This window comes from Dufourea novaeangliae, unplaced genomic scaffold (assembly GCF_001272555.1).
Source record: "Dufourea novaeangliae isolate 0120121106 unplaced genomic scaffold, ASM127255v1 scaffold56, whole genome shotgun sequence".
NCBI classification, from domain to species: Eukaryota; Metazoa; Arthropoda; class Insecta; order Hymenoptera; family Halictidae; genus Dufourea; species Dufourea novaeangliae.
In genome coordinates this window covers 3776394-3798263 of record NW_015373942.1, presented here as the reverse complement: position 1 = coordinate 3798263, position 21870 = coordinate 3776394, and the positions used below count along the sequence as shown (strand labels likewise).

Here is a 21870-nt window from a genome sequence, read left to right as displayed (position 1 = left end):
TTAAGGGCCTGTGCGTTAAAGGATTAACCCTTAAGTGGGTAATCTACTGTAGATGCCCGTTTTCAATATGACACTTGGGACTTTGTTTTGTAAAGAAACTGTAAGACTGTTTGCAGCTAACGTTTCAGGGTATATTTATACATAATTGCATGGCTTCCTACAAAATCGCTTATAAAAAGAATGGTATCCGTGATTTCGACCGTTCTGCCTACCTGAAATAGAAAAGCCAAGAAGATTCTTAATTAAGATGAATTTTTCTATGGCAGGTGCCAGAACGAAGGAAAAAGTTGATAATTAAAAGAATGGAAGTAATTTGAAATTTGACTATCAATTTTTAAAAAAGAAAGATTTTTAATTGATTCTGGCACCTGTTCTAGCTCAACCCATTTTAATTAAGAATCTTTTTGGTTTGTTCATGTCAGGTAGGCAGAATTTGAACAAAAATCGTCTAAAAATCGAACTATCAGCCGTTACTGTATAAAGTATCTATGCATAATCTAAGGGCGGGGATAAGGGCGATTCCACCGCGACAGCTATCCTAAATTTCCTGGGACCTAGACGTACGACGCGGATAACTTTCGGAGGTAGGCATCGATGATTCGGGATTCGCGGAATTTGATATAAATACTCCAAGATCCGAGGAGTTCAACACAAGGAATTCTCTGCCAGTGGAAACTGACTTGACGTGCCGCTCACGGGACCCAGCACAAGCAATCCTCTTCGAGTTGCGGAAACTAATATTAATGACTTCCGATTCGTGGAACCTACCAATTCACGAATTTCATAACGGAGCTTCTCCTAAATTGCGCCTGCTGGTATGGATAATCCTCAATTTGTACCAACTGGGTATATTAACTCCCTAGCTAATGTGAACATAATACGAACAACTGAAGGTCAGATGTCCCAAAAGTCTGGGAGAACATCTAAGTTTTTCGTCGATACACTTGTACGCTACACGTTCGACTTCAAACGTACAACTTGGACGAGTTTCGACTCGTGGGATGCCATAGGAACACAATAACGACACACCGAGGTCGTGTGTTAGAAGTTTGGCTTAGGTCTAGGTTAGGTCCTTGGGGTACGAACCTTTCCATATCGGTTTTAACGTCTTTGGGGACATCTCTTTCAACTCTTACTGAATAGTTGTACTTTAAAAAGTTAGAGTCTAGCAAGTAGATACTGGAATACAACCGTAGCTGCCAAACTTCTGTAGGACACATTGTAAGGCCTTAGATTCATGGTCTTTCCTCTTGAGAGGCTTTGTATGCGTGAACCTGTGTGTATTTTTTCACTGATTCTTCCTTACCGTGATAATAAAAAATATTACCAAGAAATTATATAACGTTTTCCAATTGTCGAAGATAGCTTTCAGGCAAATCAAGATAAAAGAATACAAATTTTATGCACCAAATTAAAGTCAAACGAAATTACTTGTGTGATGCAGCATCAGTGACTTTCAATCCCTACAGGAAGCTTGAGACTCAGCACTTAACATCCATCAGCTTCTACTCAAAGGTAAGAATTTAGTTGGAACATATCGTTTACAAGTTTATAATATTATCAAAGGCTCATCGTATTTCCCACCGGCGAAACAAACATTCCATTCCGCGGGACGCTGCGCGTTCGTCTCAGAGAGACTTATGGAAGAAGAAGCTTCCGAAACTCGAGTCGGGTATCTTAAAGGATATTCGAATAGATGAGACATCTCATTTACATCGCGTCCGTTAGTGTATGTAAATTTCATTTCGGGTCCCGTTCCACCGACTGTGGAATATTACAGTGTCGAGGCAATATCGATTATTAACTCCATCGGTATCTGGGTCGCTGGGTTTTTCCTGCAGTGGATAGCCGAGTAATTAAATCGAAAGATCCCCGGGGTTGGCGACCGTCGACGGGCGGATGGACGTGGACGGAAGTTCGTGTTTGATTTAACGCGATCCGTTGGCGTCCGGTGACCGTGTCCCGACATAGGTCCACAGGAACCAGGCTATCGGGGAACCCTCAATCGCGACGCCACGAAAAAGGTAAACAAATCGGGAATGCAATTCCGTCCACGGACCAGGGCTGCGGCACACGGTCCGCTACGTGACTGCATTTCCGGTGGCTTCTAACTCCGGTTCTTACGGTCGAATGCAATCACCTTAAAACTGTGACCCGGGCTCCCTCGCGAGCATGTTAAGCGATCGCAGTTTCTCGCCTCGCTAGCCACGGTCACGTACGAGATATTGATGAAATAGAAACCGAAATCGGCGTATCTCGCTACTCGAGAGCACGGAATATCTGATAAATGGTAATTCCTCGATCGTTTATGCACATATACGATGGAGGATGTAGTGGATTCGTTTCTGGAGATATAAAAAGGTGTATTTTTCACAGTTTTTCGGCGTAATCCTGATATTTTTTTTGAGGAATTTCTGTTGACATCCTTCGAAATCAATTGTGTGTACTGGACAGTAGTAGAATATGGACGTGACTTAGAAAAAAATAATTGTTAAAACCAGTGGGAATTCAAATTTTTCTTATAGATTTTGAATTGTGAGCATCAAATACACCTGTTTTATTGTAATATTTACCATCGAGTTCGGATTAATCCTCTGGCTACCGAGCGCCATTATAATGGCTTGTCGCGAAGTGGTTGTTTAGAGCGAAACATCACTACTGTGGCTCTTCTCTGTATGTTACATTGACAATTGTCAACTAAACAATCCAACAACCAAAGGTCCCTACCTTGGACAGCCATCGAAGATATTCCACATTTATTACCACAGTGATCAATAACAATAATGACAGGTACACCTCATCCACAAACGAGCACTGTATTGACATTTTTTCGCTAGCCCTGCGGTAGCTAAAGGGTTAATATTTCTAAATGTATTGTAAAGGAATCATCTCTAACCTAACCCACAACATTTAAAATTCGACGGCTGTTACCACAGTCTAAATGTGAACAAAGTGATTACTCGACGTTCTTACATCTGGGCACATTGTTGTGATAACTTCAGAAGAATTGCGTGGCGTGCAAAACATATCCTATAACTGCACTTTTAGTAAAAATAATTATTATCAAATGGTACATTCTGTCATCAAGAATACTTTCGTGTTTCTTATCAGTTGGCTTGGATTTGGAATATCACTCCGAGAAAACGAAAAAGAATTGTAACGTGAACACACTACAATGACACAGAGGCATATGCCTAAGGAATATGACGTGGAGTCTGAGAGCAGTAAATAAGATTTTGAAACCAAAAGAGACACTGGATCAGTCGAAGTGAAGCGAACTTAAAAATGTACACGAAGAAGGAACACTACCCTTCGGCTGTTCCAATAAGAAATTACTAAAACAAACTCCAAAAAAACTAATTTCAATCCGCAGCAAAATTTACCCAAGTTCCGCTCCACGATTCATGACTTCGTGATGTCTCTCGGAATGAAACCTGTGATCACATTAACTCGCATAATACTGTAATCCAAACTCATTTTTACAACCCAAGATCGTGAAACAACGAAGAAAAGTGTTTAAAATAAAAAATTAATAGAAATTACGAATCATTACCAGTTGTCCTTGAGAAATGGCACCAGAGTAAATCAAAGTCGCTATAGATGGAGGCTGCTACGAGGCGAGGGCAACAAGGGGCGGTACGGGCAAGGGTGTGTGGAGACAGGTGTGCGTGTGCAAGGTCGTAAGGTAGGAAAAGGTGGCAGGCATTACCTGAGATTGTAACTGGCCAGCGAAACGTGCTCAGTGTCGTAAGCACGTCCACGTAACACCAGCCGGCACGTCGTGGACTTGGGCTTCCCCCTGGTGTCGTGGTGACCGGTTCGTACCTCCTCGCCGCTGACCTCTAGGTCGCAGCTGTTCGACGTGGTACCCTGGTCCTTCCGTTGGTCGTGGAGGTCCCGGTTGCTGTACCGGACGTTGTAACCGATCGACTTCATCGTGTCCACTGAAAATACGCGGCCACTTGAGAGCGAACAGGGGGTGGGCTTTATTGAAACAAGGACGAGCCGGATTTCGGGGATGTCGCGCTCTGATTGAAACCGGGGCATACACGGTCTGCGAGCTGGAATTAATTATCGCGAGCAAGCTTTCATACGGATATCTTTCTCGGGATTCTGACCGGACGAGGAAACGGTTCAACGAGTGAACCAGTCTTTTTTTTTTTTTGTGGAGATGGTTCAGAAAGTTTCGTAGGTCATTTGAAAAGTTTTCGCAGTAGAATGGAAAGGCAACTTATATTTCTATTTTTTCAGTATAATCCCCCTTTAACTTTAACGCACTTGGACCAGTGATATTGAAGTTTTATGGCGCGTTGTTGTAAACGCTCGGAGAAACTTGCATTTCAATTAGATTCTTGATTAATCGTTAGGGGACACGGCACACGATGTAAAAGTAATTTTGTTCAAGCAATTGTATATAAAATATTGTGCGATACACTGACTTAATACGTTAGAATTATTTATATGACAACCTTTGATTAACTAATAATTTTGGGAATTTTTCTACTTTGTGTATTTGTGACCATTGTAGCTATGTATAAAGGGAATCATAAGTGCTTGTCTAGTGTGGACGATTCGTTTAAGTTTAATTGTGTATAAGGGATCACTGTAGTGGACTGGCATGTACGCATGAATCAAATGAACTATACTGCTTAACACGTTTAGTATCCACTTTAAAGAAGTACTTCAAGTTGCATTGTCTGGATAAGTGTTGTAAAACCGACAAGTAATTATCGAACGAATGCGTCCGTTTTTCCAGTACTTACGGCTTTTACCGATGCTTTCTGTAGTCGACGTCGTGGTCGTAGTCGTTGTTGTCGTCGTTGGGGTTTCGGTCGTGATTTCTATGAAATTCAGGTTCGCAACGAAGCCGTTGTAATCAAAGGGCGGTACTTCTGGACCAGTTCTGGAAAGGAAAAATGCGGTTTAGTGGGCAGCCTGTACTTCTATTTGACTTTCAAAAGTTAAGAATAAATATTAATTGATCGGAATATTACATTAAGTAATTTGTTTTACACCTAACACGAATGGAGCAGATAAAAAATTGTAACCATAGTATCTAATAATGTTCAGATGAATATTTGTAATATACAATATATTATCAGCGATTTTTTATTGTTAAGCTCACGTTTGTTTACGCTTAATATTAGAACTACCGAAGATAAACGTGGATCTCCTTCTATCACGTTGGTAAACGGAACAGCTTGTTGAAAGTATGCAAATCGATAAATTAACGAACTTCTTTACTTATATATTGCAATAAAAGTTCCGAAAAATCCTAGCAAAGAGATTGTTATGACATTTTAATAATTTTTATGAGCCTACGAACCAGTAATTTTGATTGCTTTGGTAGGTCCAGTGTTAATAATACGTCTATGGATTGTCTCTCGCTACGTAAAAAAGTGCAAAAGAAACATATGGACTAGGACACGTAGACGGTTACCTGAACTCGACCAAGAGATTTTGCCCGTTGTACATCAATGACGTTTTCTCTTTTCCACAAAGCATCTTCAGAAGAGGACTCGACGTTGTCGGACCCGAGTACACGGCGATATAGTCACTGGTGCAGTGGCTGTAACAGACATGGACGAATATGCTTTTTAGTGGCAGCAGCGGTAACAAACTCGGAATAGCATTACACGTAATTGCAACCCAACCCCCTAAGTCACTGAAACGACATGGTTGCGTCCAACAAAAACAAAATTCCATGAAGTCGAGTCTGACACGATGTTAGAACAATAGGCCACTCGAAGGAGAAGTTTCTTCTTTACGGATCCCTCTCGACCGATGTCACATTACGACCCACATAACATTATCATTTTAAATGGAACATAATTGGAGCACCGTGTGGGTTAGGAAGTACGGTAGAGCCTCTCGTATCCGAACACTCATTATCGGAATATGTTAATATTCAGATGTTCTACTATCCGAACGATTTGATATCCGAGCAGAATGTCTCAGCAACAGATGCTTTATCCTGGTGCAAATATACAGGGTGTTCCAAAAAGATGCGACAATCCGCAACATGCATATTCTTCACGCAAATACAAATCGAAAAGTTCTTTACCGTTTTGTAATCTGGTGCGCCATTTTCGAGATATTAGCAGTTAAATGAACTCTAATCAGCTGAGCCGTGGGTCGTTTAACTGCTAATATCTCGAGAATGGAACTGTAGATAACAAAACGATAAAGGATTTTTCGATTTGTATTTCTCTGAGGAATATGCATATTGCAGATTGTCCCATCTTTCTGGAACAACCTGTATAGCGCTAAAATAATGTATATCGAATCCATAAACATTTAAACAAACTTATACATGAAACAAACTGTGATTGCTTCAGTATTTGGAAATCCTTTATCCGAATACTTATGTCTGCCTATTAATTCGAATACGGGAGGTACTACTGTATCACTAAAAAAAAAATGTTCGAAAATATTCGAATTGGTGAGATCGAAGTACTTAATAAAAGTGGATTCGTCGGTGACGAAGTTATGAAGAGGAAATAGGATAAATAAGGGAGGCAGACTAAAAACGAATAAGAAGATGTCGGCGGATTTCGCCAGAGGGGTCGCTGTACTGATTTATCAGGAAGTTCATGGGGACGAACAGCAGTCGATTGTCATGGAAGTTTTACTATTAAGAAAATATCCGACGTTACCCCGGCGGAGGCGGCTGCATCGAATTACCACGATTGGACCACTTTGATTTATTTTACGAGAAAAGTTCCGTCGTTACCTGCCTACGGAGGTGATCCTTCATTTCGAGGATCACGGGGATACGATTTTAATAATCTGCTCAAATTAGAGAAGGTCTCGGCCGCCGGTGGAACCGAGCGCCGGACAATTAAGCTCTAATTTAGAGGTGGGATTGGACACGCGGCGGGCTTGGCAAGTCCGGCTCAGGTTGAAACAAAATATAGTATGCCCCACGCCGGGTATTCTAGCAGAGAGACGTATAATTAACGAAACGGTGAACTATCGTAGCAAATTTCCCGGAAAATGTTGAATCGGAGTTTCCGTTCTGAAATGTACTGTTTTCACTCGTATTGATTGAAACCTGATCCAGTACTGCAAAATACAAATTCGGTTAACAGAACAATTACGTGTACCAATAAATAATGCACTATTTTTATGTGATACATTATAATACTGAAGTGCACTATAATACACTGCAGTATACTATATGTATTATTGTATAGTATAATATCCCTTCTATCTAGTAGGTGTACCAATAATTAGTAAACAATCTTTTTTGTCAAATGCAATATTTATATTTATGATAATTGAAAGCCTGTATTGTGTCAGTGATAGTTGTTCTCGACATCCAATATCCTGTTATTTATGCAATAGAAAAGAGCGGGGAGACATTATGAATTCAAACCATGCTTTGAATATTATACAAAAAAGAGGGAGTTATTTATTGGTAATATGTAAAAAAGTATTGTTAGTATGGGTGAGTAGCGGATGTTAATGGAAATGTGTATTCCCACAAATAATTTCTTAATACGCTTGTTAGTTAAAAAAAAAGATAAAGATCTCTTTGGAGTTTATTAAAGTCATTATTTCATTGCCTTGAGGCCCTCATACTTGTCATAAATGTAATAAAAAGGAAAAGGATCTTACTGCAAGAGATGAACGTTTTTCCATGAACTGTAGGATATATTAAAAATGGTTTCATATTTCCCACCACGCCGGAACTGGGAATATTCTTCCTATTGACAAGGCTCTTATCGATACATCTGTTTAACTTCAGTACTGAAATTATTATTAAATGTAAGCGTGTTAATGAAATTTCGATTTAAACCAAGAAGAAAAGCAGAAGCATTTATTTTACTTTACCGACGACTTAATTAAACTGTTTAATCCTTAACCAAACCAATCTTGCATATTCCACTTCCCAGAATTCCATAAAACCCCGAATATTTCATTCCCGAATCTTTTTGCTTGTTCACGGTGCTTTAATAACATAAGCTCGGCATAAGTTCCATTAAAAGCTTAAAGTAACGCTCACGCAACACGGTGTATTAGCAGGCGTCGAAATAACGCCCCGACTCCATCCGCCAGTATTTTAAACAATAAACCGAATATGATTCGGTACAACGTTCTAGCACGTTTCCCGAAAATCTGATTACCCCCGCACTTGCATCCGTACGTGTTTAATCGACTCGATCGAACCATTCTCCGTGAACACGTTATGCAATGTTTTTTCGTAAACGTATTAATTATTCCGCTTTAACTATTTTTAAAGAACTAAAAATACAGCGATCAAACCTAGATTGACGTGTAGCCCTACGGAATGTATACAGGCTGTTAAAAAAAAGAAAGGGTGTACGAGTTTAGGTGTTTATAGAATCTTTTCGATGGATAAGATGTTCGAAGATATAAATGTCTATTTTCAAATTTGTTACAGAGGTTCGATAGGCCTTCCTTCCATTTCAATACAAAATTCACATTCCGCGGATCATAGATCGATGTACATTATGGATCGAGCAATCTTCGTTGATATTAGTAATAATCTGGTGTCATCATGGAAGTTTAAATTAATTTATGAACTTCTAAACGTATGTAACTACTGTTTATATTCAATATTTTGTCAAATGACTCCCATGCTTAAAGTATATCATGTACACACATAAATATATGATCATCGTGATATACATATATCATGAATAAATTTCGTTCGAAATGAATCGGTATAAGGGTCCATGGGAACGTTTCACGAAGGAAAATTGCCGTGTTCGGGAACAGGTATTACTGAAAAATCAAGTGGCTCGTTACCGAATTACATTAAGTGCTCTAAATTGTTCGCCAGCCTATTATGTTCCGCTCGTTTGAAACATCGAAATCCCAAATGCGATTGCGGACAGTATTATTGCGATGACGTTCCCTGCGGTATTATACCAATGGCACCGGCATGAACGTTGCCCCGCGAACCCGGTCCATAACAGTATAATTTTTACCGTAATTGCGTACTAAACGAGGAGAAAAATAACAATACTGTTACATGTGAAAGCATCGATCAACAAACATTTTAATTGCGTTTATTGCAATAAAATTTTCCAGCGACTTCATAACTTTTAATTCCCTTCACAATTCAGAAATTTCGTGAAAATTAATTGAAATTCAATCTAACCATAATAATTTCTCACAAATATCTCAGGGACTAGTTTTCTTGCATAGTATTGTTACATTACAAAAACCGAGAATTTGCTACCAATTATTTCGTTCTCTTTAATGTATTCAGTAAACATCTTTATGGTAATACGATTAATATTAAAAATTAAAATAGAAGAAGAATTCTTTTATTCTACAATGTTTTAATAGCGTTCAATTACTCCCTTGCACATTAAAGAATTATTGAGAAAAAAAAATAGACTGTCTACTAAATTTCTGAACGCGTCGTTAACATCGTTACCTGAGATTAAAACACCTTTCGGAAGAAAACTGACCCTAAGCGTATTCCAGAATCGAATCAACCTCGGCCGGAGTGTTTGAAAGGGGGTTCATTTCATTGCGTGGCGATATAAAATTATAACGTATTAGAGTTCAAGAACACGAACGTCCCGACCAGCGAACGGGTTCATTATAAATTTCGAATTTCCCGGGAAACGGGTAAACGGAGGTGGCGTATATACAAAGCGAAACAATGGCCTCCGCGAAGTCGGGTGCGATTTAATCCGCTTTTTGTTCGATTGGAATTAAACGAAGTGTGGCGGGGCGGGGCATTGTTCGTAGGTGGACGCAATCGACAGATTCGAATGGGAAATTTTTAATTTACTTCGCCGGATTTGCGGACGAGTAATTCCGGGGCATTTTATAGCAGCTTGAGTGCTCACAATACACCGCCCATTGGTACCGACCACTTTCTTTTTTTTTTCTCTCGCTCTCGCCCACCCTTTCGAGCTCTATTTTTTCCTCGTCCCCCACCCCCGTGCACTACCGCGGCTAGATTGTACGAAATGGAGCCGGAGGAATCGGATTTTCTGGCGTTCGGGCCGCTCGGGCAGAAAATGACGTGTAAAAACTGTGCCTGGGCGACTCACCCCTTCCGCTATGTCCACGACCTGTTACTTCTTGAAAATGAAAGCGGTCTTGCGCGCTCAGAGTGGGGATACCGATTTACTTTGCGGGCAACCGCTACTCGGAGAAAGTGGAATAAACGTAATCAGGACCCCTCGTGGATATTAAAGACCGCCGACGACGCTGGTGACACGTTGAGGACGCACGGTTGAAATTGAGTTTATTACGTTGAGATTTTATGGGAATGAAATGCACTTCTCGGGAAGCCCGTTGAAAAATACACCGCCCTAGGGCACTGAGTGTGAACTAGACGAATGATGTTTAGGGTGAAATTCAATTTAATTTTATTTTAGGAGACTCGGAGAACAGAACGGTGTTTATACTGTCGTTCGTGAGTGTTGGGACACTTGTCGAATATATGCAGTACATGTTACGGGGTACCGTAAATCCTTGATGAGTGTTCGAAACAATGTGTGTAGGAAACAAATATCATTGGCTTCAGAATTCCAAGCTCTATTGTGCTGAACTTCATTAAAATGTCAGCGTTACACCTGGGAACCTCTCCTTGTTAGAGCCAAGAAGTCTTCGAACACTCATAGAGGATTTACTGTATCACGAAATTGCTGAAAGTTTGAAATAAATCTCGATGTATAACGCTTATGATACTATCATGTGATAAAAGTGACCTGGACAAAGGAACAGTACTTACATTCTTGCTCATAAGTGATGGAACACTTATCGAATATGTATGCTTAACCAATAATATTCTTTGAACTTGAACAAGATACAAAGAACGAATACAAAATACATTTCTCATGCAATGACCTAATAGTATTGTAGTAATCTTCATTACAGATCTTTCTCTACGTATAATACACAGTTTACATGTTGTCATAGATAAATTGCGAGTGTTTATACAGATTACAAAATCCGTATCCTTTTTTCTCGAAAATGACTAATGGATTCTATATTCATGATTCCATTAAGCTGAGAATAAATCAATTGTTTTATTAATCGGTCGGGTCGAATCCCCAATTTATTGCCTTTCATAGATTAAAATATGCTCCAAACGCACAAATATCCGCAGCCTGGTCACAGAGGTGTTGGAAACATATTTTCTCGAAAGTGAAACGCCTCCCACAGAAAACTTTTATATTTCTAATAAAATCTCAAGAAAATCATTTTCCATCTTAAGAAATAATAATCTGTGTCAGAAAGGGTTAAATTGAGAGAGTTGTCGAGGCGTGAGAACGGTCAGGCCGAACGGGTTTAATAATTTACATGCTTACACGAAGGGAAAGTGAGACGTGCCGGGGGTAGACAGGGCGCGGTCTCAATTATGGAAGAGGGTCGCGGCGCCCTTCGCGGCTTCCTGACAGTTAATTATTCAGAAATTGGCGACGAGCCACACGTGGCTCCACGGACGCGTCAAGCAGTCGTGCGGAAACTCGCCGGGATGAAATCGAAGCCGGCTAGGAACCCGAACTTTCCCTATTAATTACTTAACGCCGACGCTTACAGTAATTAATTAAAATCGCGGACGAAAGTTTGGGGGGTTGGGAACACCTGTTACGTGTTTAGAATTATTTCTTCCAGTATCCGCGGGACTAATGAAATTCTTCGAATGACTGATCATAGTTCGCCAGACGTTGACCAATAATTATGCCTTGTGGAGACTTAAGGATTTCACCTGAGTAGGATAATTGTTGGTTGAGCGTGTGAAGTATTTCACTTTTGTTTTTCACTTTTCGCGAGGTTGTTGCCTTTTGTAGGCCCATTACTTGTTAGCAGAAAGCGTGTGCTGTTAATATATTTATTTATATCGAATTAGAGTTATACAAGCACATGTGACACGTTCTAACAAAGAATGTATATTCCATGAATGGTGTCAATATGGAAGTTATTAGGTTATGATGTCTTTTTAATACATATGGAGTATTTGCAATAAGACTTTAAGGGCTTGAAGTACATACCGAGTGGAATAAAAAATGTGATAGAAAATTATTAACTACTCAACCATTTTGCAATGAGAAATTTGTTTTCACAATTTAGACAATAATATCTGAGTTTTAAGGGTCTTTAATAAAATATCGTTAATGCGTATTACTTACTATTAAGAAAAGGGTTCAAACAGCTCTATTTTAAATTGTAACATTGTTCTTGTCAAACAGTAGATACAATTTTTGCAGATATCCAAAAATTAACAGTTTTTTTAGATGTGTCCCGTTTCTAATATTTGTCAATCAGTGTATACCTATTGAATTCACACCTGAGGAACATTTACACTGACCACAGAAAATAGCTTTCCTTTAACTCGATCGATAACGAGGTAACAAATCATTCTCATTCATCATTCCACTCGATTCAAGAAAGGCAAAGAGAAAGTAAAGAAATGCTCACGCTAATTTTTATTTCCCATCCGTGCAGCTCGAACGATCGCGGTATATTAAACCTTGCATTGCCGGTGCGATTCCGCCTGGGGAATTGCAACGAATGCAATTACAGTAATAATCCCACGGATGGCAATAACTGGGCACGGGGATACATTAGATGTGGCGGCGCACCGGCGCCCGCATCGCATTCGTATTGCGTAATCAGGGCCGTGCCAACAGATATCGTACGTAACTGCGTGTAACTAATGTACAACCTCCGTACGCGCTACGTTAAATTAATTCACGGTCGGCTTCGGTGCCGCCCGCGATTCATGCGACACGCTTCCGCGAGCTTGCGACTTAATGCCATTGAAATTTATACTCTATAATAATAATCAAGGGTCTGACAGAATTTCGTACGAGAAACTAACAGTCGAAACTCTTAGGACAGTCATGAAGTTTCTCTTTTTTTTTTTGTTGTTGACAAAGTTGAATTTGTTGATGGAACAAAGAAGAATTGATTTTCTAAGGTGGTTTCGCGATGTGTCTGGCCATAGCTTCCTGTTACTAGTTAAAGATTGTAAACTATCTGAGGTTATTTTCTGCTTTCTATTAATCTTACTGTTTCCTGACAATGGTTATATTTCAGGTGTATCGATAGATAATCCATCGTTTCCTTTCAATTGACTGGTAATATAGTTCAAATTTAAAACATACTTCTGTCTCTTTGTATTTAACGATTGCGACGTACTTTGAGGAATGAGGACAGATATATGCATATCACTGGAAGGTCGTATGCTTTTAAGTTTTTAGGAAATAAAAATTGAATCGGAGAGAATATATATGTAGTGGATTATTTACTGATATACCTGATAGTTACTTATGAGAACAACCGCCCATTTCATAGATACCTGTAATGTGCATATTTTTGACATGTTTATTCAGTATTAACAGGATTGCTACGAGCGTCATATACCTGTGACGATAGTGATCTTAGAGTTGATATTAAAAAACAGAACGAAGTCTGAAGTAATTAGTTACATAAAAATATTATACAAAAACTAATAATATTGTGCTTATAAACGGTAATATACCTAGTAATACTTGGTGAGTGGACAGAAACACAATGAAAATGGTGGTCTGGTGCACAATTTATTATTACACGAAGCATGTGTACTTGTACTATTGTTACCAATCCCTTTGTTATTTGAGGGGGACCACGAGCTCGTTTAATGTTCATTCGCTGAACCAGGCGAATGGCAGAGTACAGGGCTGAATTCATGCTTATAAGTGACTACTTTACTTGTTGAATGTCGGAATATAGACCCACAATATTGTTAGAATACACACCTAATCTTAACATGTATCTGTTAGTTAGTAGATTATTGTCAACACATATAACGTACACGGTAGAATATACACCTTGGTATTCTACTCACGGAATGTCTGATTATTAAGTCATGTCCCATTGGGACGTCTGTTGATGCGTGCACCTGGTTTACTTGTTTGATTATGAAATTTGGAGCTAACTATGAGATGTCTGCACATGTTCGGAATATTTATCGAATATCCGTTCCAGACGATCGTATTCCAATAACGATGGTCTGACCTCGTATAGACATTTACTACTTGTCGTATGCCTATCGTTCGACGGAACGTGTACTATCGACTTTCTGTCGATCTATGGTTTAGTTGAGATATCGTAAATGGTCTGGGCTTGTGAGAATGCGAAATTATCGATTACTCATCGGCTTGAGAGAATAGTTGAATTGGCATTCGACTGTTTCTAGTAAAAAACAGCTTTAGCTCTCGACTCTCTTATTTCCTTGTCAGTAGTTTAACCATATACATATAGACATGATACGTACGCTAACTCAATTTACAGACAATCCTATGTTAAATTAATGTCACATCTGGTGGTCTTATTCCACTGACTGTAATCTGACCATATAGTATTATGTACTACTTACACGTCCAATCCTAAAGAGTTTAACGTACTCTCTCCTGTAAAATGAATACGATACCTCCACCACTTAAAATTTGTTTCTTCTGTTAAACATTTGTCTCAGCACCTTTTAATTGAAAAAGTATTTTTAAATTGTACTCTTTGATATTTATAAAATCTTCTACACTGTGATTCAGATAGTAAAGATACTTGGGTTTTAAAATGGCACTACTTTGAACTCCCAAAGTAACTTCAAGGACGCGATCCATGATAAAGTATTCGTTCCAGCAGTCATACCGATAATCCGACGCCCCTGATCCACCCTCAACCATCATACGACATGGTTCGCTGCTTTATCGGCTTCTCCCACTTTCGATTCATTCTCACGAGTTCCAATAGAACGGGACCCTGGAGGAATTGGTTATCCTTAATAATGGCTTCCGTGGAAGTCGACCGTAACTTGGCATAGAATAAGGAAGTGGGCGCATCATGCTTCCACGAGTGAACGCCAAATCGGTGGCAGAAATTTTCCTTAGAAATCCATGTTTTTTTTCATTCGAATTGGTATTTGTATTCGCCGTGTTTTGATTAAATATTTGTCTATTACCTTTAACAATACAGAATAATATTGTACTGTTATTATAAAACTTATCTTTCAACTATCATATATTGTTACGATGCGATTCACTGAATAGAATTTGATTTGAAGTTAATATCGAATTAACCGAATACAAGGTTAAGTAAAATTATAGTAACACCTATTGCATAAACTAAACTGTCGCAGTCAAATGTGATCTTGTTTCGTATGTATGAAATATACATACGTGATAACATAACTTTAATTATACCTGTATATTTACCTGTATGTATCTCGAAATGTACGTGAACTATTAGTATGAAAGTATTGCACGAGTTTTAAGAAGAAAATAATATTGAAACGTATACTTAGGAATGCTAATAAGTAGGTAATCTATTCTTTGTTCATACAATTCTATATTTTTCCAAGTAACTCGAACATCAATGCTAAAAAACCACTACTCGTTATTTGTCTCCATGCCTTGACGTCATTTTGACTGAATAGAACAGTAAGAAGATATTTTAAATTCGAAAGTATTTCGATCCTATTGTAACCATAAGATAGTACTTTTTGATACGTTTAAAGTAAACGTAATCTTTGCAGCACGATATTGAAAGTGAAATAAATTTAACCAAGATTTCTAAAATTTCATAATTTTCTAAGTTATGAACACATTTTGTAACGATCACTCTGAAACATTTGCCATCGCGCGAACTAAAAGATTCAGCATCGCGTTACACACTTTCCTAGCAGGTAGCATTTCGTGGCGTCGTTGAATTCTACCACGAGGAGCGGTTCGATCGTTATTTCATCGTTCGGGCTCAGATAGCTGGAGGAACTTGCTCGCGAGTTTTAAGAGCTCCTAAGCGTCAATAAGTGGTTATGACTAGTTTAGCTGTTAATCCTCCCCTCGTTATCTTGTCGCTGGTGCAGCTGTTGTCATGTGAATGAAATAGAACAGGTTTCCTCCCAAGGGGAAACTTGTAGTCGATAGCAAATGACCCTTTGGCGAGCATCCACTTCACTCGTGTTGTGTCGTCTGTTATTCGCAACTATATTCGCAAAACAGTACGAGTTTTCCTTTCCTTTTTCGTCACCCCTTAGAGTATTTTTAAGGCTAAATGTAAGATAAAAAATCTTTGTAACTTATAAGAATCTGTGAAACTGCATACTTTAGTAAAATACAATATATTAATAAATTGATTCCCTCTCTTCATTTCCTAAAATTGAAATGAAGAATTCATAACTGACAAGTATGTTTACTTTCTGTTATTCTAAATCATCGTAACATACATAGATGGGAGTATTTGTAAATATTTCCAAAAATTTTCAAAATGACTTAATTTATAATATTAAAATTAAAAAGCATGTGCGGAACATCAGATAAGCCCACTGTAAATACGACTGAATCGATTCAACGGTAAATTAATTGTTCCAGCAAATTGAAAATTCGGACACGGAAACTTGTTCCCGGGTGCTGATTTTGTTAGCGCGGACCACTATTGACATTCGTCGGAAAGATATTCCGCGCAGAGGGGCGGTGTGCCGATGGAAAAACTCGATAACCGAGTGGATTGAATTAAACTTCCTCGCCGCGGGATCCCCAGCATTCAGACTTCTTTGTACAGACTGCTGGTGAAGAAAATATATAGGTTGTCCCACTTAACGTTGATGTAAAGAAAATCTGTATATGGAGTTTTATTAGGTTGTTGCGTAATGAATGTCGTTTTTCAACGTCCTTTATTTTGGTACACCTAAGAATTGTTAAATACGAATTAAGAAGCTTGTGAGTCGTTCGTAGGAATCTGTCGATTTAAATTGAGTGTTGAATTTTAATTGGATGTGACAATAACATTAATCTCGACAGTCTGTACATATATATAATCGGAAAAGTCCAGACTGATCATGCTCTGTATTATTTGGGTGAGAATCCGGTGTCCCATGGGTGTAGCCCGATTTAAAGCTTTTAAGGCTCTATGGATTCATCCGTCTTTGAAAAGAGTACATATTTATCTTGCTAATTAATTGATACAATGTTGACATTTGTCTTTCAATTTATCCGATGATAGAACTGCGAGAATGGGTTCGGTTCGTTTCGCATTCAAACAGTAAAATATAAAAAGAGAGAAATCTTTGAGTATGAGCCAATTTCTATGAACGATGTGTAGCAATATCTTTCTGTTTATATGAATCAGAGACTGACTAGTACCGAAATGTTTGCAACTAATACTTCTCTACTAAGATTTTGATATTTGGCAAAATTGTTTTTTAGACAAAATGTTAAAATTCAATTGTGACAAAAAAAAAAAAGATTAAAAAAGAAAAGATGTATAGATTTATTTATCCCTGTTTATTTGGACATATTTTCGCCCCTTACGAGTACTTTTTTAGTGGACGCTTATGTCCTATGGGGAAGTTATGCCCAAAATTTCATGTTTCATACAGACAGACTTCCGTTTTGTTTTTACATGTAACGCTATTTCCTCTACAAATGACCCACGAATTTATATAATATCCTGTACGATCGCACTTGAAATTCCATTTTGTAAGCTTATTATCGTCGTCGAACTGTTTGGGGACCGAAAATAACGAGCACGTTAAAACTAATCCGCCGAATCGCTTAATCTGTTTCGAGAAAGTACGTTATCGGGTTCCGCGGATTGGAACGAAATGAAACGTAAATCTGGTTACGCTGGTGGCGACCGGGCAATGTTAAAGTATAATCAGGATTAGTGGGTGAATTCAATTGGCTCCCAGCCGCCGTCGACGGCGTCACACGTTCGCGCGCGCGCACACAAACACACATACACACAATTTATACCCAGACGATGGCGGAAGACGAGCAACAGGACGTGCCGGATATTGTTTTCCCGGCGCGGGGGGCTACAGAAAAACGGAAGTTGCCGGCCTCGTGTCACGTTTAATTCTATCCCGTTTCGATCGCGCGTCATTTCCGCGTCGCGTGCTGATTTTAACGCAGGTCCGTCTGCGCGAAAGAGTGCGACGAAAAAGGAAACGAAGCGAGATAGCTGGCTGGAATAAAAGTTGCAAGCAAAACAAAATAAAAAAGCGAACGAACGAAAGGGAAGATGAGGAGATGGAGATATGAAACGAAAAGTAATCAAATTCGGCGGCCGGCGTCGTCGGCCGCTTGAAAATTAACGAAGCTTTCGATAAGCGTGAAAATGGATTTGCATCGCGCGCCCGCTTGTTTCGCGTAACTAACTTCGGCGACCACTTTATTTAACTTTTGCTGAATCTACCCTCGCTCGCGTCACCGTCCCCGCCTCTTTGAATTAAACACCGCCGCGAGTCTGTTGAATATTTATTTTTCGTTTCCTGTTCAACAGCCGGACAATAAGAAATACATTACGCAAATGATGTTTTGATTTCACGCTTGTCACCGGCCATTCCTTTCCTTCGGTTAATAATTTCATTGTTCGATATAACGGCGCGTTTTAAATGGTTTCAATCGGGGTGATGAAAGGTGACTTTTATGCAAGATCACTGGAAATAGATAGATGTATTTATAAAATGTGACTAGGTTGGCATTATGCAGTTACGTTTGCAGAAATTAGCTTAAAGACTAGACGACATTTTATCAAGTACAGACGGAATATGCACTTTATGGTACTTTGGTGTTCACTTTTTGAAAGTTTTTGTAACGACAGCTTCATCAAAACTTGTAAGTACCCCTCCAATTTATTTTAGGTAACACAAGTAGATCCAATAAAGCTGTCAAGTTGTTTATTGTCAGAACAAATCGAAACATTGTTAAAATTTCTGAGACGCAAGATACTCAAGAAGAAAGCCCAAGATTTCAAAGACCCGAGGATTCCAGCTCAAGACATGCAGTACCAATTCAGGAGGTGTGGTTGATGTTCTCAGTTCTCTGGAGTTTTGGGTTTGGTTTGCGGGGTCTCGGCCTTATATCCTTGGGTCCGATGGGTCTCAACTTTGATTTCCCGGGTCTTTGAGATCTTGGGCTTAGACATTTAGGTACCTCTGACTTCAGTTCCTGTACACCGAGTAGATTTTATTCAAGACTATTAATTCTCCATTGTTACATCTTGGATTGTCTAACCCTCAATTGACATAAATGTGATTCTTGGCTTGCCCTAAAACATAATGTCCTTTCTAATATTTTAACATTATCTTCCTCAATTTTGAAGGGTAATGTTAGCTCTTAAACTTTACTACCTCTGAAAAATAAAATATGTGTTATACGTATCCACGTGTCTTTAAAGTTTCAATGATGTCCAGGTATCTCAAGCGTGTTCTCTATTGGACCACCGAGAAGTTCAGTCTCACCTCGTATTTCGCCTAACAACGCTAAGAATAGTCGTTCCCGCAGAAACTGGTCGTGATGATGGTCTTTAGGGCGAAATTTCAGAAGGGCGCAGATCAGGAAGGTGGAATGGAGCATGGATGATGTCGGGTCGAAGAAACCACCGCGCGACTAGGGGGCACACGCCTTATCTCGACGCTTTACACTCTATTACGTTTATTAGAAGCGCCGGCGGAAGAAAGTTTCATGGTTCAAGGTTCCGTGGCAGGAATAAAAATGAGATCCGGCCGCGTGTTACATCTTCCGGAACATTTTGAACGCCTTATGCTTCCGTTGATAGATCGGGAATCTAATCCCGGAAACCTTTTCCATGGCGAGTCACTCGCGACGCGCACCGACAGAGATTGAGCTTAAAGTGTTGTCGTAGTCTCTATTACGGAATAGCATTTTTATCCTTTCATCCTTTATAATATGCCCTCGATGTTTTCGATCACGTACGTGTGCGACGTGATCTTCAAGATTTAAAATTCAAAAGCACATACGGGTAGATGGGACTGTAACAGAGTCTTATATACAATTCCCCTACAACTTCGAAAAGACATCCACAGTCGAATGACAATAACTAAAAGAACAATAAGATCAAGCCCTACAGCGAAATCGTACATTTCTCAAGAAGGACAAAGTGATTTCACCTTACCCAACGGTTTTCGTGTTCTCCCAGAAACAAAGGAAAACATAAACAGCCTCCCTCGACTTCAACTTTTCCACGACGGAAGCGCGGGACTTTCGCGAGAATCCGGTCCGGCCAAAGTTTCCGCGACGTCAAATCCCGTCGCCCGCCAGGGACTTATTTCGTCATTGTTTCGCCCAACTCTGTTGCCAGCCTCGTGATTTAATTGCAGACAGCGGCGGGCTAACATATTCAACGATTTGTACCAACTCTAATCGTAGTTTAACCACGGCGAATGTTAAGTGGACACAGACCAAGTCTGTGGGGAGGGTGGGGGGGTGAGTCGAGAAACGGTTTCGCGCCACTGTAGTTGGATAATTAAATTCAACGATTCGACGATCACGAAGGAACTCGAGGGTGTCTGCAGCGAATACAGTCGGGTGTAACCGAGGAGTTTCTTACGGCTTTTCGGCGGAAGTTGCGCGAGCTTTGGCCCCAGCCTCTCCCCCCGTTATGTACCGTTGTCGCTACATTTCATGGAAAACTTTCCGACAGATCAGGGAGGATAGCAACGGCCGGCGCAGGAGGCCGGAACATTGAATTCAAGGAATAAGAATTCCCCCTCGCGAAGTCATCCGACGAAGGGTCAGCGGCGTCTCGTGTGAATTCGCGGTGAAGTTTCTCGAGTTTCTTCCTGGTGGTATAAAGCGGTCCTCCAGTGTGACCTGGGGGTTGGATAAATAATAGTTCTCGGTGTGCACTCTCGGACGAGATTAACCGTCCGCTGGCGAAAATGGGTCACTCGAGACCTAGACTTTCAGGGGGTACATCACTCTGCCGGTTTCAAAATATCGAATTTCTTTATAAAATTTTCTTAAAGTTTCAATTGCATAGAGGAGATTGTATTGAAGTGATTTTTTTGTAAATTGAAGCAACTGGCGTATTTATAGCTATAGATACGGGAATTGGATGATGTTGTACAGAAAGTCCTCTTCGAAAGGCAATTTTCTGTTGCTCACAAACAAATATGGGTTTCTCGAATATGATTCTAGTTTTTTCGAATATGATTCTGGTTACTGCGTTGGCAAAAATAAAAATTCTATCGACTGTAATTTATTTTAATGTTACTGATTTGGCAAAAATAAAAATTCTATCAGCTGTAATTTATTTTAATCTTGCAAAGTCTAATCTTAACTCACTGCTGCGTTTCCTAATATTGAGGAAATTTAATTCAAGAAAACGTTCAAGTTCAAAGAAATTATGAAGGATATTTTCGAAAATGGAATTACCTTAAAGATAAAATAATCTTCAAAAAATTGCTTTGCCTGAAACTAAATGGCATGGAAGAATTTTACTAAATGTAAAGATATGATGTCACTGAAAATAATATTATTTTGTTGAAATTATATAAATTTTATTCAACTTTTCCAAGCACTGACAATGAATTGTAAATTCTTTTGTAATATCCAATTATACACGAATCATACGCCAAAGCCTGTTCATATAGGGCTTTATTCTACTGAACCGTCATTTGATTATGTACGACCGTGGATCAGGCAGATTATACGCAACCCTATTCTACTTACATAATGTCCGGCCTTATGCACTGTCAATATACTGTATTGAATCGTCTACAAATATACGATCCCTGTCGATACGTGGCATAACGCAGTAATACATCGTGTCCATCTGCTTTCCCTTTACAAATCCATTTACTATAATTTCCATCCAGCGATCACTATCATTCCCAATAAATGTCCAAGAGCACCGAACATAGAAACTATTACTACAATAACATACAACTGCAGATTGCAAAAGAATTCACTTTCTCCTCTTCTCGGTTTTACGTTTCATAGAATATTTCGATTTCTCCCAAAAAAAAAACTAGTTCGTGACGCTGAATCAATTTCGTCGCGGCCATTCCGCAGAAAATAGGGATCAGATAAGGGGTTGGGGCAAGGCGATTCACGAAGCGCGAAGACGCAACATCGTACAAGTAAT

General features: G+C 39.4%; 1 protein-coding gene across 1 annotated transcript in view; it reads right to left on the bottom strand.

The window, feature by feature from the left end:
• LOC107185845 overlaps positions 1 to 21870 on the bottom strand; it is a 236165-nt gene that overhangs the window by 35386 nt on the left and 178909 nt on the right. The window contains exons 7-9 of the mRNA XM_015573617.1: positions 5441 to 5569; positions 4764 to 4903; positions 3710 to 3944 (exon numbers count right to left, since the gene is read on the bottom strand). Of these exons, the coding sequence (XP_015429103.1) occupies positions 3710 to 3944; positions 4764 to 4903; positions 5441 to 5569 (504 nt within the window). The remainder of the gene's footprint in view (positions 1 to 3709; positions 3945 to 4763; positions 4904 to 5440; positions 5570 to 21870) is intronic.